At 40.5% G+C, this 16,766-nt stretch overlaps 2 protein-coding genes across 3 annotated transcripts in view; one reads left to right on the forward strand and one right to left on the reverse strand.

Moving 5' to 3' along the window:
• Nucleotides 1-383: 383 nt before the first annotated feature.
• HINT1 (histidine triad nucleotide binding protein 1) lies at nt 384-4,334 on the reverse strand. Its single transcript, XM_054003688.1, has 3 exons — nt 4,171-4,334; nt 1,480-1,584; nt 384-724 (listed from the first exon to the last, which is right to left on the reverse strand). Exons 1-3 carry the CDS (start codon nt 4,279-4,281, stop codon nt 560-562), a joined length of 381 nt encoding a protein of 126 aa, XP_053859663.1. The 5' UTR covers nt 4,282-4,334; the 3' UTR covers nt 384-559.
• A 4,060-nt stretch (nt 4,335-8,394) lies between these two features.
• The window catches only part of LYRM7 (LYR motif containing 7), a 31,766-nt gene continuing 23,394 nt past the window's right edge, over nt 8,395-16,766 (forward strand). Inside the window, exons 1-5 of one of the 2 annotated variants that reach the window (XM_054004364.1) lie at nt 8,395-8,446; nt 10,521-10,593; nt 11,212-11,282; nt 13,687-13,768; nt 16,704-16,756. In XM_054004364.1, coding sequence (XP_053860339.1) covers nt 8,429-8,446; nt 10,521-10,593; nt 11,212-11,282; nt 13,687-13,768; nt 16,704-16,720 — 261 coding nt within the window. In that variant the 5' untranslated portion in view covers nt 8,395-8,428 and the 3' untranslated portion in view covers nt 16,721-16,756. The other variant, XM_054004363.1, reaches the window with a different exon arrangement.

The raw sequence follows: 16,766 nt of genomic DNA on the forward strand, positions 1-16,766 counted from the left end.
TGCTACTGAGCTATAGCAGCTGCCGTTAAGACTATTGTTTTAATTCTCAGTGGAAAAATGGAGCCTTAGAATGTCTGTTCCCAACATACTGCACTGACACAGCCCTTGAACAGCGTGTTTGGAATTTCACATTTTAGAAGTTCCAGCAGCAGCCTATGCTGGCTTTACAAATATTTACATACCACGTTCTAAAAGCTTAGATTTGTTCCCAGAAGACATGAAAGTCTGATAAGTGTTTGCACCTTTAGATTTTGAATGCCTTGGCAAATCAGTACCTACAGTAGACTTGTTAGCAGACTGAAACATGTTTTGTGCTTTAAACTCCAGAGAACATAATTTCAACTTCAGAAGTGTTTCCATCAGTAAGGTACACCAGACAGAGATGATTCCCACATGCTTAATCTTTATTGTGCGAATGTTGTTCAGAGCACTTATTACCCTGTGTAGACACACATTAAAAAAAATAATACACTAACAGTGGCTAGACTGATGGACAACATATTAAATCTATTTGGTGGTAACTTGTACGCATGCAGTTAACTCCTGTGGTGTACAAATCTTAGCCAGGAGGCCAGCCCAACTGGCGACCACCCAGAACATGGAGATGTACGTGATAGACAGACTGCCCACCCTCAGGCCCTTCATTCACAACCATCCGGAATCCATTGGTCAGGCCCAGCTTAGCAGCACACTTCTTGCCAACAATCATTAAATGCCCGAGAAGCTGGAGGAGAAAGAAAAAAACAAAAAAAAGAAAAAAACAACCAACAGAAAACACACAAAAAAGGGGAAAGGGTGGGAAGGGAAGGAATGAGAGCAGAGAACCAATAAGCCAGTAAGTTAATTTTCAGAAATTCAGCCACTGCTCTTCAAATTGTTGCCTGCCTGCAACTGACACTTTCCAAGAAAAACTATAAAGACTGCCTATGCTTAATATATGGGGAAAATAGAACTATTGATCTTTTTCAAGCCAGGCTGTAACAGACTACAAAAGTGTCACAGAAGCTAAATTTACTTCATGGTTAAAGCCCCCACTACTTCTTCTGACAACATATATCCTTCTGGTGAAAAAGAAACTTTATCTTACCATGTAAAGTTTATAAAATCTTTGAGCTTGATGTTTTTAGTTATAAAATGAAATATTCAGCACCTCTCAGCTAACCTTCTTTTTCTTCACCTCTGACCTGCTAAAAACCCCCAAGTCTATATTAGAGTAAGTACTATTGCATGCAAACAATGAAAACAGGCATCAGGATTATAAGATAACAAATTCCAATTCATTTTGCATGGAAAATACACACATGGATATATTTTGCTAATTTTACTGAAAAACCTTAACTCCATTATCTTTTAAGCTAGAGGACAAGCATTAGAGTATCAGAAAACTACTCTGCCTGTTTGAAATATCAAGAGGAAAAGGGATATTATGAAATAATGAGAAGCACAGTTTGGTGTACAGAAAACCTTTAGAGTACTTACAGATTCATCAGAATCATCTGCTTCAGACAATCTGACAATTGGCTTCTTAGGAATCACTAAGAAATGTGTTGGAGCTTGGGGTGAAATATCATGGAACGCGAGGCACTGGAGGAACAGGAAACAGATAAAATATAATTTCTTTTGGAGAAAGGTAAGAGTTTCAGTAAATCAATATGCCCCACTAAATACATACTTCAGCAGATTATCAGATATCCCAAACATACGCAGAGATGTTAAATTTTCTTGAATTATATATTATTTTAAATCCTTTAATTTCTAAACACAAAACACTATTTACCAAGATCTGCTGAAAAAAAAAAATCACTGCTTTGTAAAGTACTGTTTAAAAGCTACAGACTTCTCAGCAAAGCAATATACAATCAGGTTCAAGATTTACTATTGCAACATACGCATAACAACTAGTAAAGCTGTTGGCATGCATGCCTATAAAAAGTACATTTATACTTATTTTTTTTAATTAACACCATGTTTAATAAAATGGCAAAGAGCTGCTAATCATCTTCCAGTTATGCCTGAATATTTCCTTCATCAAAGACAGCAAGGCAATACCAAAGATCCTGAAGTTATGTGATTGAGACCGTACTAATCTTCTGTTCTCAACAGCACCAAGTATTTCAGAGCAATGCATTAACACCAGCTTTGCTTCAGACATACTCAAATTGAGAGAAAGGCTTCACTTCTGAAATACAAATATCTGTCTGTAATGACTAGCTGAATCTTGACTAAATACCAAAATTACAACCAATCATACACTGCATGCATCACCTAAATATCAAATTAGGAACTGCCAATAGGCAAAAGAAAATGAAGCTGTGTCTCTTTGTACAAAATGGCCAACCAGAGGACTAGGACTTGCAACTGGAACCTCAACAAATGTGCAGATGCACAGGAAGCACTCTGCAACCATTAGTCCAAGGATATCTCTGACTTACCCATCACGTTCAACAGCATAACACCTGGCAGTGATTGGTTATGTTACAGACAGTGGATACTTAAAAACACACACCTAGATTCTTCAAAATGCTTATTTCCTAGATACTTTTCTTTGTGAATCAATAAAGTTAATCTTCTTTGCAACTATACTGGTTTTTTAGTATGAGAAGAAATGTGGCTTTTGTCAAAAGTAAAGTTGGTGAAAAGCCCAAACTCAACTTGAATCAATCTTCTACACAACTTATATTTTATACATCAAATCTATCTGGTTTTAAGGTATCTTTAACAAGATAATGCCCAGTTTTGAATCTCTGATGAACTGCTCATTTCTTCCAAACAGGGAAGGGCGGTAAGTATATAATTGATGAATAAAACTAATTTGCACCCAATTAAATAAATCATACTTAGAGCTGACCATTTTGTAAGCAGCTTTCTTATTATATGTAGTCTCATAGAGGAAGAGTGCAAATGGCCAAAACGCATCAAAGAATTTAAAGAGCAAAAGATTGGAAGTAAATAGTTTTCAATGGTACAGAAAGCAGAAGTAGCATTAAGGGAAAAGCACAGTCACAGAAATTCATGAGTGCGTGGGAAACCAAACTTCATTTCAGGAAGTTTAGATTCAACTGGAAAAACAGTGATAAGGCATAATTCTACAGAGACTTTGTACTTTTCAGTATTTCCCTTTCTCTGAAGGTCAATTATTGATTAAAGGCCTTCCTTACCCTCCTCCTTTTAACATTTTCAGCCACCTCTAAAAAGACCTCCTTAAAGCCAACAAAATTAATTCAAGATCACCCACCAGTCAACTGAAACCTAGAAATTCTACATTTCTGTGCACTTTGAAGTAAAAAATCAAGTGATGCACTGTAGGTAATGACTCTTCCAGAAAATACTCCACACAAACAGCTGTCAAAGTGGGCTCAGCAAAGTCAATGGCTTGATTCCTAAATCAAGCAGTGCCCAGCTTACTCTGCTGCAGCCACCGCAGCTGAAGAAAAAACTCAGAGAGGTTTGACTCGGGTAAATAAAGAACACAAACCTTCACATAAACACAGAGCAGTAATATAAGCATGACTTTCAGAAATCAGTCAACATTTCCAATATTCTTCAGAGCATATGGCAACTGCAACAATTCTGCCATCTATTAAGGAAACAGTTTCAAGCTATGCATGATTTTTAAGCACATAAATCTGACAAACTGCATCCTTAGGGAGTGTGTATTGTACACTGAGAATAATCCCTTATTTCAAAAGCAAAAGTCCCTTTTAATAGAGCTCCTGTATTTCAGTCTGAAAGACGGGGGAAAAGAGTGCAGGAGATCTTATACTAAGTACTAGTTAGTTTACATTTTGGGAATAACCATTGCAATTCATCTAAAGGTAATTATTTAATTTCGGCCCGAACATGCTGTGATGCACCAGAATCCCTCTCGGAGGTTCACCGCCAAAGCCCAGCAGGCAGAGCTGCATAACCTCTGTAAGGCTATGGAGAGGCACATCGGGACCTGCACCAGCAGCCAGCTGGGGTGCTCTGCTCGGAAGCCGCAGGAAGGCTGCCTGGAAGTGGCAAAGGTTTCACGACTACCCTCCCACACCAGCTGCGAGAACCCTCGACCCTTGGCAAGGAGCCGGATGCAGCTCCAGGGACGGTGCAGGGAGGCGCGGGGGCGCACCGCCCGCCTCGCCGCTCTCCCGAGCGCCTCCGCGGCGCCCCCGGCCCCTGCACAGCCCGCACCTGCTCGTCCTCGTAGATGATGTTGGCGGGGATCTCCTTGCGGATAATCTTCCCGAAGATGGTGTCCCCGCCGGGACGCGCCGCCTGCGCCTTGCTGATCTCGTCAGCCATGGCGGCGGCTCCCGCGGCGCTCCCGCCGGCCCTCAGCCCCGCCTTCCTCCGCGGCCACGCCCCCCGGCGTTCATTGGGCCAACGCCGGCAGCTGGCCGTTCCGGCCCGTCTGATTGGCGATTTCGCTTGTCATTGTCCCGCTGGTCCCCGCCCACCGCGCTGGCGCGCCCTCGCTGAGCCGGGAATCGCGGAGGGATCCTGGGGGGAGGAGCTATGGCAGGCTCCGCGCAGGGATCAACGCTGCCAAGTGCAAAGTGACTCTGCAGTGGCAGCGTAGTCCCGGGAGAGGCTCTTGTGGGCAGAAGTATTGCTTATCAAATCCAGCGCAAATATCTGTGTGATTTCTTGGGACAGCTCCTGCAGACTGCACCAGGCTGGGCTGCGTTAGCTTTTCCACCAAAGTTTGCAGGTGTTTGGTGCTCCTGAAATCACGATCCTGCAGAGGGGTAGTTTGACGTGCCAACCATGAAACAAACTAATCAATATGGCCAAGCAATAATTCACAGAGGGCAACACAAAGTTACACAGCTATACATCTAGTTGTAAGTGATTTTTTTATATATCTATGACATCAGTCATTAAATAGGAGAAATGAAAAAGCAGGGGCAAAAAACAACACAAACCTTGAAGAGTAACAACAAAGCTTCATTTTCATGCAGTTTAACAAGACCCAGTACGAGGTCCTGCACCTGGGTCAGGGCCACCCCTGCTATCAGCACAGGCTGGGAGATGAAGAGCAGCCCTGGGGAGAAGGACTTGGGGGTGCTGGTGGGTGAGAGGCTGGACATGACCCAGCCATGGGCACTCCCAGCCCAGAAAGCCAAACGTGTCCTGGGCTGCAGCCAAAGCAGCGTGGGCAGCAGGGGAGGGAGGGGATTCTGCCCCTCTGCTCTGCTCTGCTGAGAGCCCACCTGGAACCCTGCATCCAGCTCTGGGCTCCCAGCACAGGGAGGACATGGACCTGTTGGAAAGAGCCCAGAGGAGGCCACAAAAATGATCAGAGTGACAGAGCACCTTTTCTATGAGGACAGGCTGAGAGAATTGGAATTGTTCACCCTTGAAAAGACTTCAGAATGACCTAATTGCAGCTTTGAAGTACCTGAAGGCAGCCTACAATAAAGATGGAGGAAGATTTTTTACAAGGGCATGTAATGACAGGACAAGGAGGAATGGCTTTAAACTGCAAGATTGGAGGTTTAAATTGAATGTGAGTAAGAAATTCTTTACTGTGAGCATGGTGAAGCACTGGAACAGGCTGCCCAGAGAAGTTGTGGATGCCCAGTCCCTGGAATTGTTCAAGGCTAGGCTGGATGGAGCTCTGAGCAACCTGGTCTAGTGAAAGGTGTCCCTGCCTATTGTAGGGACATTGGAACTAGATAACCTTTAATGTCCCTTCCAACCCAGACCATTCCAGATTCTATGATTTTCTAAACTTTATAAATAAAATAGATTGATTTCCCTTTAGATTTGTCTAGGAGGGTATTAATAGAGACATTTATATATCTTTGTCTCTAGACTAAAATGTTACAGGAAAGCATTTTGGAGGGAGGCAGGGAATAAGTACTGCTAAGTGGCTTAAAGCTAATATGGTTTCTGCAGCTGATTACCTGAACATGTTAGAAAAAGAGCAGAATTTGTCATATATTTCTGGTAGTAACTCTGAAATAGTTTATCATTAAATACCCTGAAAAAAAATCTGGTAAAGCACATTAGACAATGAAATTTTATTCTCTTCCTTAGATGATGTTCTGTCTGGATTAAGATATTTTGACATGTATATGTCCTACAGATGGTATTGGAGCTTTATGACAATTAAAAGAAGTACTTCAGGGACAAATTTCTTTGAATTATATTGTTGTCTAACCAAGGTTATTCAGCAAATATATGATTAATTTGATCAAATGCTGCTGTGGAGTTAGTCAGAAAGTATATTTTTATGTTAAGACAAGACATAAAGAGACACATTTAGAAGTTTTTCTGAAAAAGCAAAACCATCTTTTTTCATATAGTTGACTTTAGCATATATTTTTGTCTCACCATGTAAACAGCAACTTTTATATTATTTTGAATAAAACAATGAATTAATTAAATCCTCTTTTCAAAGGGTCTCATTCATTCATTCATTCATTCACATCTGCAATAATTATTTGTGGAAATAAATGATAAATAAACATCACTTCTGCTAACAGATCAAGTGTCTTTAGAAGTTACATAGTAAAAATAAGTAATAGATGCTTACAAGTAAGTATTAATAATAAAAATATTAAAATTATTGAGTAAAAGTTTAGTGTTCCCATATTTCAATTAGCTTCCAATGTAATTGCAGTTAAACAATTAAATAGACTGTGTATTGAAGCTAGAGGTGTAGTGAGCAGTAGAGCTGATTACATAGAAAATCCTTATGCTGCCTTTAGCTAATGCTGAAGGATGTGCTAGTGAACTATAAGGTTGTTTGTTTTTCAGGTGAATGGCAATTCAGGTTTATAGACATACCCAGCGTGGCCATGATGTGGCCAGGCCAAGGCTGGGTTGGTGAGGGTGTGAGTAAGGCAAGCCAGGGCTGTGGGGAACTTGGTATGAGCAGCCAAGAAAGCGACCTGACTAGAGAGGGGAAATGACTGAACACGAGAAAGTGCCTGTTGGATAACACCAGCAGAAAAAAAAGCCTGCCAGCTTGGCAGCTGTGATCCTGGGAACCAAAAGTGTCCTTGAAAAGTGCAGCTGGCCTTTTCTAAGTACAGCTGAATACCTTAGAAACTTGAGAGGTCCTGAGATACTACTGATAAGCACAGAAACAAGGAATTGTAACCACACCTTTTCTTCTGAAGTGGTGAAAAAATAGACTGGGAAAGAAGACGGCACCCCAGATAAGGAAGGATTCCAAACTGCCGTTGGCTGTTCTAACTGCACGAGCAAGGAAACATTCTGGCAGAATAAAAACTGATTTGAAGGAGCAGCAAATATTATCATTTATTGGCCATTCTAGGTGTCTCACAGAAATTGATGGCTGTCCAGTTACCCATTTGAAACAATTATAATTTTCTTCAGAAGAAGGAGTAAAACACCCTGGTCTTTGTGCTACCCTGGGCAGTGATGTGCACACCCTAGCAGGGGGTGCTGGGCAGGGAGCGGGGCCTCATCCCCACTGCGGCTCCCCTCGGAGGGCAGGGGTCCCTGGGCCATTGACCCCTCCAGTGGACTGAGGAGCCTGTGGGCAGCCCTGCCTGCCTGCTGTGGACCCCCTTGAGCTCATCCTGCAGGCAGTGGCAGACCTTGGCATACCGAGGATTGGCACTGTTTGGATAGCCAAGAAGGCCAGTGGGATCTTGGGGTGCCTTAGGAAGAGCATTGCTAGCAGATCAACGGAGGTGATCCTATCCCTCTGCTCAGCCCTGGTGAGGCACATCTGGAGTGCTGTGTCCTGTTCTGGGCTCCTCAGGACAAGAGACACATGGAGCTCCTGGAGCGGGTCCAGAGGAGGGAAGCGAAGATGGGACTGGAGTGTCTCTCTTTCGAGGAGAGGCTGTGGGAGCTGGGCGCGATCACCTTCGGGGGACCTCATCGATGTCCATGACTATCTGAAGGAAAGGTGTCAGAGGAAGGATCCAGGCTCTTCTCAGTGGGGACCTCATCGATGTCCATGACTATCTGAAGGAAAGGTGTCACAGGAAGGATCCAGGCTCTTCTCAGTGGTGCCCAGCAACAGGACAAGGGGCAGTGGGCAGAAACCGATGCACAGGAAGTTTCTGTGAACACGAGGAACAATTTCATTACTGTGCGGGTGAGCGGGCACAGGAGCAGATTGTCCAGGTTAGTTGTGAAGTCTTCCCCAGTGGGGATGGAACTGTCGGGATACAGTCCTGTGCTGTGTGCTCTGAGCAGGGAGGTTGGACCAGAGGAGCCACTGCGGCCCGTTCCAGGCTGAGCCGGCAGTCCCTTCTGTGAGCCTGTGAAGGCCGCCCCAGCCCCGCCGGCGGTGGCAGCGGGACGGGGGCACAGAGGCTGCTCGGAACGGCGGCGGCGGGCGGCCCCCGGGGGACAGCATTGGCGGCGGCACCGGCAGCAGAGCGGGAGGTTGCGGCTCGTCCCTGACCGGGACTTCCGGCGCGGCACTTCCGGCGGCGGGACGGTGCCGGCGGCGGGCGCCATGGGGAGCCGCGAGCAGGCGAGTGGCACACACACACACATACACATACATACACACATACATACATACACACACACACACACACGTACACAAGTATTCTGTCCGTGCTGGGAGGTTGCGGCTTTGTAGCTTTTGTAGAGCCAAAAGACGTAGACTTTGAGGACAAGAAGGATACAAAAACTAGGTAAAAGAGAGTAGTGGTTTGCACGCAAAGGCCATTGCGGGAAAAGGAAGCGAGAGGATGTGATAAGCAGAGGTTAAAATACATCAAAAGCACGTCTCGTGAGAGTGAGATAGGGAAAAACAGGGACCTAGGAATTAATAAGCCCTTTCATTACTACGGTGTAATTTCCTGTCCGCACTTCTTTCAGAAGAGTCGTGAAGCCTAGTTTTGGTGTACTGTCAACAGGTATTCGCGGAGCTCTCCGTTAAAGCAGGCGGCTGTAGAGGTCAGAGGTGTCTGCATTAATATATCTTGATCAAGACCATCTAATACAGCTTTTCACCATTGTGGCTGGTGTGGTGAAAAGTTTCCAGGAGGGGTTTGCAGAAATTGAGCCAGAGAATACCCTGGGTTGGAAGGGAACCACAAAAATGATCGAGGACCGTCTTCACGAGTCACACCTCGTGCCTGAGGGAGTCGTGCAAAAGCCTCCTGAGCTCTGTCAGGCTGCTGCCGTGACCACTTCCCTGGGGAGCCTGTTCAGTGCCCAGCCACCCTTAGGGTGAAGAACCTTCTCCAGAGTGGCCTCAGTGTCCCCTGACACAACTTCAGGCCATTCTCTTGAATCCTGTCACTGGATACCAGAGAGAAGATTGGTGCCTGCCCCTCCTTCTCCCCTTGTGAGGAAGCTATAGACTGCTGTAAGGGTAGGAAGATGCCTGGAAGTGGCTCATCAAATTGTTCAAAATAACCCTAAAAAACTTAAAGTTTTGCCATACATGTGTTTAACATAAAATCATTTGTAATGTTACTTTGCTATTTGCTAAGATGTCAAATATACTATGGGGTAGAAAAATTTTAGGATATTAAAATACCTGCAAAACCCGAAGTTTATTTGCTGTGTTGTAATTCTTTGAGTTTACTTTCCACAGATTTATCCATCTAGGGAATGGTGCAGTTAAAGGCAACATGACTCTGTTCATTTGCTGGGTTTTTTTCCTGAGTTATAGCTCTGTGTTTCTTCTGTGTCCTTCTAAAAAATATTTGGAATACTAATCGTGAGAGAACAATTTGAGCTTATTATGAAGTACCTAGAATTGTGCCCTCTAGAGATGCCAAAATAATAGGAACTACTAGAAGGATCTTCAAAAGGCACGTTGTTATCAAGATTATGTTTTTCTGGTGCTTGTCAGAGACTCTTTCCAGTCTGGCAAACACCAAAAAAGTCTCATAAGGATTTGAGTATTTCTGTAATTGATTGCAGTCTGTATGAATGATCAGCCAAAACCACATGACTGTGATCTATGATTCTCCAGGGGTTTGCTTTTCATACATATTCAGGGGTGTCTTCTCTACACTGTAAATCCTAACTTTTTGAGTGTTTGCTTTTATTGAAGTGTTCATTTACTGACCTGGCAGTTGTATTTAAGGGAAGGACTTTGTATTGGTTCTGCTACACCACCTGTAGAAGATTTTTACATGAGAATACTTGAGCCATTTATTTTTCTGTCTTTTTCAATAGCTAGAGAATATGCACTGATGTAACCTTGATAATTCCTTCAAGTAACTTGGCTTTTAGAGTTACTCCAGTTCTGTTGTGTTTATTTGACATTGGCACAATAAATAATGCTTGTGTCCCATGTATTTTCAGGATTGTATTCCCATCCTGCCCAATAATTATTTAGGATTGTGGTGCCAGCATCTTAGGGTAATTTGAAATATCTAGACCTGTCTAAGATTTTGATGACTTCACATCTGCTTTGGCTGCAAGTGTTTTAATCAGGAATTTAAGTAAAGCCTCTTAGATATTGATTCCTTATCAAATTCTGTACTGAATGGAAGGAACAAGAAATTTCAACCAAAACATTTTCATTTTAACTAACAATCCTGCTAGCAAATAAGTTAGTTCTGTTTATGTTGTATTGGCAGGTTTTGAAGCTTTTTAAGTTGTTACACAGAACACGGCAAGAAGTTTTCAAAAATGATACCAAAGCCCTCGAAGGTGAGATACTTGTTTTGTGGGGTGTGTGCTTACCTATATTTTGTGGAACTTTCTTCTTGGAGTACAGAGAAGGATAATTCCTAACATAATCTTTCCTCAAATTACTCCCATAATTTTCAAGTAATAATTGGGAAAACTTGTGTGTCCCTAACCATATACCCTTTAATTTGAAACAGAAAAACGGTCCTTAGATTAAAGCACCCATATTCAAGCACCCACATATTTTGGAAGAGAAACATCTCTTTTTTAAGTGTTCCTGATCTTCCTGGGAGATACATGTCTTTTGTTTTTTTAACTTCTCTTCAGTCCAGCCAGAGCATGGTTAGATGTATTAATTAATTCTGTATGTATGGTTTTTCCTCAAGGAATTAAACCTGCTTTTTTAGTACCTTGTGTATGCAATACAGAATGCTAAATTGGGAATCTTATTTTATTACTATACCAGTCAACTTAAAATGTGACATCATGTGAATTACATGGAGATCTTACATTGAAATACTTTGATCAGAGTGTCTCAGGAATGTGCCATAAAGAACTTAAGATTCTTAACTTTGGGGCAGTGACAAATTTGAAATAAAATTTTTGTTAATTCTTTAGTTTTTTGTTTACTTTATTTAGCTGCAAGACAAAAGATAAATGAAGAATTCAGAAATAACCGAGACGAGACATCTGAAGAGAAGATCAATGAGGTATTTTATTGCTTTCTGTTGCTTGGGGTTTCTTTCCACTTTATGTAAGAATATTTAGAAATGAGTTTTTTACTTAAAGGATCTCTAAACCACTGTAAACACATTGAGACATCACAAAAGCTGGGTTGGTTTAGAAAGACTTCTACATGGATCTTTGTTTATAAACATATAAACAAGTCCATTGGTATTAATACTGTCTTACAGAATCTTGTACATACAAAAATACGTACGTAGAAAGTGTGTTCTGATAGTTCAATGTGATTATTTTGAAGTTTATGACAAAATTTTATGAGAAAATGTTTGAAGTTGCAATTTTCATGTAAATATCTTATGCTTTGCTCATGCTACCTATCTGCAGTGTGGTCACTTAAATTTACCTGCTTACTATTGTTTAGGTAAATAGAAACAAACAGAGAAATTAAACAATCTGCTCAGTTACTAACAGATCACAAGTGGCTCAGCATCTTTGTGGAAGGCAAAAAACAGCAAAATTATTAGGATTGATTGTAGTATATATTAATTATAATACAGGGATTTTTTGCTCCTTCTTTCCTCATCATGCATTAAAAGTAGAGCATTCTGTTAATTCACTAAGGTATGTTTGCTCAATTGTTGCCTTAACACTTTTTGCTGAGTCATTTTTTCTGAAAGTTACTGTGAACTGAAACAGAACTTCTGTATTTTAGATAATTTTATTTATTAACAGCCCTACAGAGTGATTAACTTAGTCCTCGTCATTCAGCCTTTTATCAGACTGCCCATTGTCACTGGGCACTGGTTGCAAGAAAGTGCCTACATCTGTCCCTTGAAGAAATAAAATGAAAACCTTTTCCTTATGCCAGCCACTGAACAGTAACATAAATAGTTCTGACCATTTAATTAGGAGTTCCTGAATTTCAGCTTGTTATCAGCCTCCTGTATTAATACTCAGTGTTTGTGTTACCACTGAATTATCAGCTAAATTATGTGTTCAAAGTTGTTTTTTTTAATAGATGTACAGGAAAAATATTTGCTGCAATTTTGAAATCTGTATTTGTTTTCTAGGCAACCTACAAATTTCACATATGTGACTTTTTAATATGGATTAGTTGATCTTTGATTAACTGTGTCAGTGAAAGAAATACTAGACTTCTATTCCAGCTACACACTCCTAGGACATCACAGAAGCTATCACATTTACTACATGTACACACTGAATAGACTTGGTTGCAGAGGAACTGAATGAAGTTTTATATAGGACTTGAGAAAGTTTGAGCACTTGCTTATGTTAACGTGGTGCTGTTAGTGTTCTGCTTTGGACAGCAACTAAAAAATGGAGTATTGACCAGCCAGTATAGAAAACTACAGTGTATTCTAATATGACAACAAGTACTTGTATCTGTATGTACTTGTACATGTCAAGCTTGCAGTGACATAAGGAGATCAAGTATGAGAATGAGAAATGTGATAGCTGAATCTAATGCACCTGTGATTTGTCTCATTATGTAAAGTGTCAGACCAACTAGCAGAATTCCATTAAGGTCAGCCTGAAGAGGAAGCTGTGCTTCAGGAGCATGCAGCCTGGGTGCTAATGTGCTTTCAGCAGAAGGAACTGGAGGGTACCTGCTCGAAGCCCTTAAAAGGGAAGAGCATGAGAAGTACAGTGTAGATGGCAAGTATTGAGCTCTAGCCTTTGCAAAGATCCACTTCTGTTGGTACGTGCCACTTCCTAGTGTGAGCGTGTCTCCTGAAATGTCTCACTTGAGCCATTCCATTTATTTCTGACACAGGTATCATGCAAACAAGTATTAGACTTCTCTTAATGGCTCAGCAAAGCTAGCAAGGGTGCTGCAGCTTATCCTCTTAGGGAGATAAGGAATTCCAGGCCTTTTGCCAAATACTAATACTTCAGGTAGTCTTTAGAAAGTGCCTTGTTTCTGCACAGTTCTGCTGTGAAACCTCAGTATTCTTAATTCTTGTCATGTTTTGCCCTTGTTTTTGTCCCCTTATTTCAGGAGCAGTAGTGTTGAAAGGATGAGATTGCCCTTTCACTATGGGAAGTCAAAGGTTATTGAGGTGTGAGTGAGTGTCTTTGATCATCGGAAGCTAGTTACTTGGTTTTGTAGTTGCATTTCAGCTTATTCATTTGCAGTTTTAATTGGGTACACAGATGTATGTACTCGTGTATGTTACTAGGCCAGTGTTTCCCTCACTGTGTGCTCCATGTCAAGGTCAGTTACATGTCAAAAGTTATTCTAGGATCCCCAAGGCGAAAGCAATGTATACATTGTTCATAAATAACTGAGTAGTATTACTGAATGACTTTATTATTTGAATAGTTGTCTAGTATGGAAAATAGCTTCAGAAATAGTCACATATAATTTAAATTACTCTCTTGTTCCTCTCTTCTTACTCCTTTTACTAGCTTCTTAAAATAGCTTCAGATGTTGAAGTGATTCTCAGAACTTCTGTTATTCAGGCGGTCCACACAGATTCTGACAAAATAGGTGAGTAAGCCTGCATGCTAGAAAGATACTTACATTTATGTTACAGTTTAGTAAATAAATATAGAATGTGAAAATAAGGAAAGGAATAGTGAGGCAAATAGCCTGTCTGTTATTCTCAGGCAAAATTCTCAATGTAAGCTATTCATTAATGTTACTGCCTAGGACAGGTGGAGGTTTCAAAGGTACAAAGTTTCCATACAAATGTTTTGAAGTATGGAGGCTGGTAGAAAAGAGGCATTGACTACTTTGAGTGCCCTTAACTAGCTATAACTATTAGGAAGGTCAGCAATTAGATAGCTGGTCAGCATGCATGTACAGGCTAGTCAGTCAGCATATGTCTAAAGGCAGTAGCCACCGTACCTATCTATAGATATAAACCTATAAACCTACCTATAGGTGCTTGCTCTACCAAATAGGGAGGAGCTGCCTGAGGAGTATTAGCAAGTGCAGTATGTACACTGACCATAAAATAGCTTTTTCTTTGAGGATTGAGTGTTCATTTCCAAAACTTTTTTCCAACAATTTGAGTTTCAGGTTATGCTGTGTAAGATTTGTGACACAGTGATTACCTCAATGCAAAGTCTATCAAATTCTGAAATCCTGATTCCTGGTTTAGAAGTTCTTTTATCTTGCAGTCAAAAAGAGAAGTAGTAGGTAGGCTCATTATACAACTGTATGGTAAAAGAATACAGGAAATCTTCAGCTGTGTACATGGTTTCCTTTTACTTCCGTTTAGTGTTGTCTGTAAAGTTTTGTACCAATTTTCAGTTTTAGGTTTGGTAAAACATTTAACTTTAAAACAGCAGTTACAATCAAGGCCAAAGATAAGTCTGGACCAGTGTCAAGTCTTCCACGGTAATTCCAGGCAGTTGAAGAAGAGGAATATAAAAATTGAATCTGCACCTCTTTCAGCTGTTCACACCTGGCAGCACTCCTGAGTCAGGGATGTTTTCTGGTTTAATTATCTTCAATGGGCTTCTCTTCAATTACTTTTCATTTTCACCAAGCTGTTAATGAGTTTTAAGTCCTTTATTGCTTCCTTTTTTTTCACTTCCCCATTAAACAGCTCTCAGAAACGACAGGTGAATGCCTGTGATTATTCTTGCTATTCACTGCACACTGTGGGCAAGGAGGCATTTATAGACACAATGATGGCACAATAATGTTTTCTCTTTCATTTTCAACTGGATTCCTGCTAATAGTCACTGCTAATTCTAAGTTTAATTTTTGGCTGCTAAGCATACATATTATGTATTTATTTTTACAAAATTGTACTCATTAAACTCATCAGAGTGGTCATAATCAGTTTTGAACTTAACACTTACTTTGCGAGGTTAGTATTTTTCTTGACCTGTGTGCATCGCATGTCTCCAGGTATAATTTTGTCAGTCAGTTTACTCAGTCAGGTCTTAAGAGTGTCTTGCTATTTTTCACAGTAAGACATTTTCTTAACGAAATTGTTCAGGATGGTATAATGAAAAACCTTTTCTTCACAGGTTACTTACAAATATGTTGAACGTGTCAGCAAAAATACCTATAGAACTCCACATTTGACATCACTCCAATGGATGACCTGATCATTTATTGTTCACATCTTACAGTTTAACCAGTGACTTATCTCTGCAAGACTTCTGTCATAATAAGGCTGTTTTATAAAAGCATTGACTGAGGGACTTTGGGGAATTCAAACATGTTGTGGTAACCTCTGAGGCACCATTCAGAGAACTCCAGCAGAAACTGTAAGGCAGAGCTTCCTTTGCAAAAGCCAGGTGGATTCATGTTCAAGTACTGGCTTGTATTCTAATCCTGTGTGAGTATGTAGGGATGGGGTTAGGACAGCCAGGTGTATCAGCAACAGAAGGAGGAGGAGAGAAAACATGAGCCTCCAGCTGAATAGGACAGGGGACTCAGTAATGAAGGACACAGAATACAGTGACAGTGACAATACAGTGGCAGTACTTTCACTAGGTGCTTTCTTTTCCTCTTGGTCTTTAAAATAGATGTGACAAGATAAATATTACAGATTAGATTCTAAACTTAGGTGAGAGAGCTAAGTCAAATCCAGTGTTCATTTTTGAAACTGCTGAAGCATAATATGACTCAGGCTTGAAAAAATGCCATTCACCCTCCTGCTAAAAGTTACTGCAAAACTTTATGGCTTCTTAATAGCAAAATTTTCAATGCTTATAAAAGGAGATGGGAAAACATTATTGTAGCCAGCTGAAAGTAAAATCTTAGTATGATTTTGTCTTAGATAGATACCGTGATACTACTTACCACAAGTTCAGATCCTCATTTAGTAACCAGATTTTTTTTTGTAAATGTAAAAACACCTTTAGAATTTGAAATAGTATTTTTCATAAGATTATATCTTCTTTTTTTTTTTTTTTTTTTTTTTTTTCTATTTCAGTACTCATACCCAGGAAAGATCTGCTACAAGACAACACTCCTTACTTAGATAAACCAACAAAAAAGCAAGAATCCTGAGGAAATATTGTTACCAGGAAAAAAGAGACTGAAATCAACTCATTGATTTTATTGAGAGCTGGATTATCATAATGCACTTATTCTGTGGAAGATAGTTAATACTTTCACAGAACTTAAAAGTGCACTCATTAATTGTGTTACTTCAGCCAGGAATGTTTCTGATTATGACAGCTCTCAGACAGAGATTGTTTCCCAGCAATCAGAGTTTTTCTAAGCTATATAAAAATTAAATTGAGTACTTAATACTGATAATATTTATTTTTAAGTTTCTTGTCAATCATAAGCTTTTTTGAAGTAATGAAAAATTATCTTGTGGCATTTAATGTTAAATTTATGCTTTGCACCAAAAGCATGATTTCTGAAGTTGTCATTAATTGTACACTAGCATACTGTGATGCTTGAGTGAGTTCTTAAAGGCTTATCTGAATAAATTATTTGTGTTTTACAGGTGGAGAGCATGTCTAGTGTTTTCTTCTACACACTCTGGAATGAGCAGGAATGGTAGGGTTTG

The sequence above is a fragment of the Vidua macroura genome, chromosome Z (assembly GCF_024509145.1).
Source record: "Vidua macroura isolate BioBank_ID:100142 chromosome Z, ASM2450914v1, whole genome shotgun sequence".
Classification (NCBI taxonomy): Eukaryota; Metazoa; Chordata; class Aves; order Passeriformes; family Viduidae; genus Vidua; species Vidua macroura.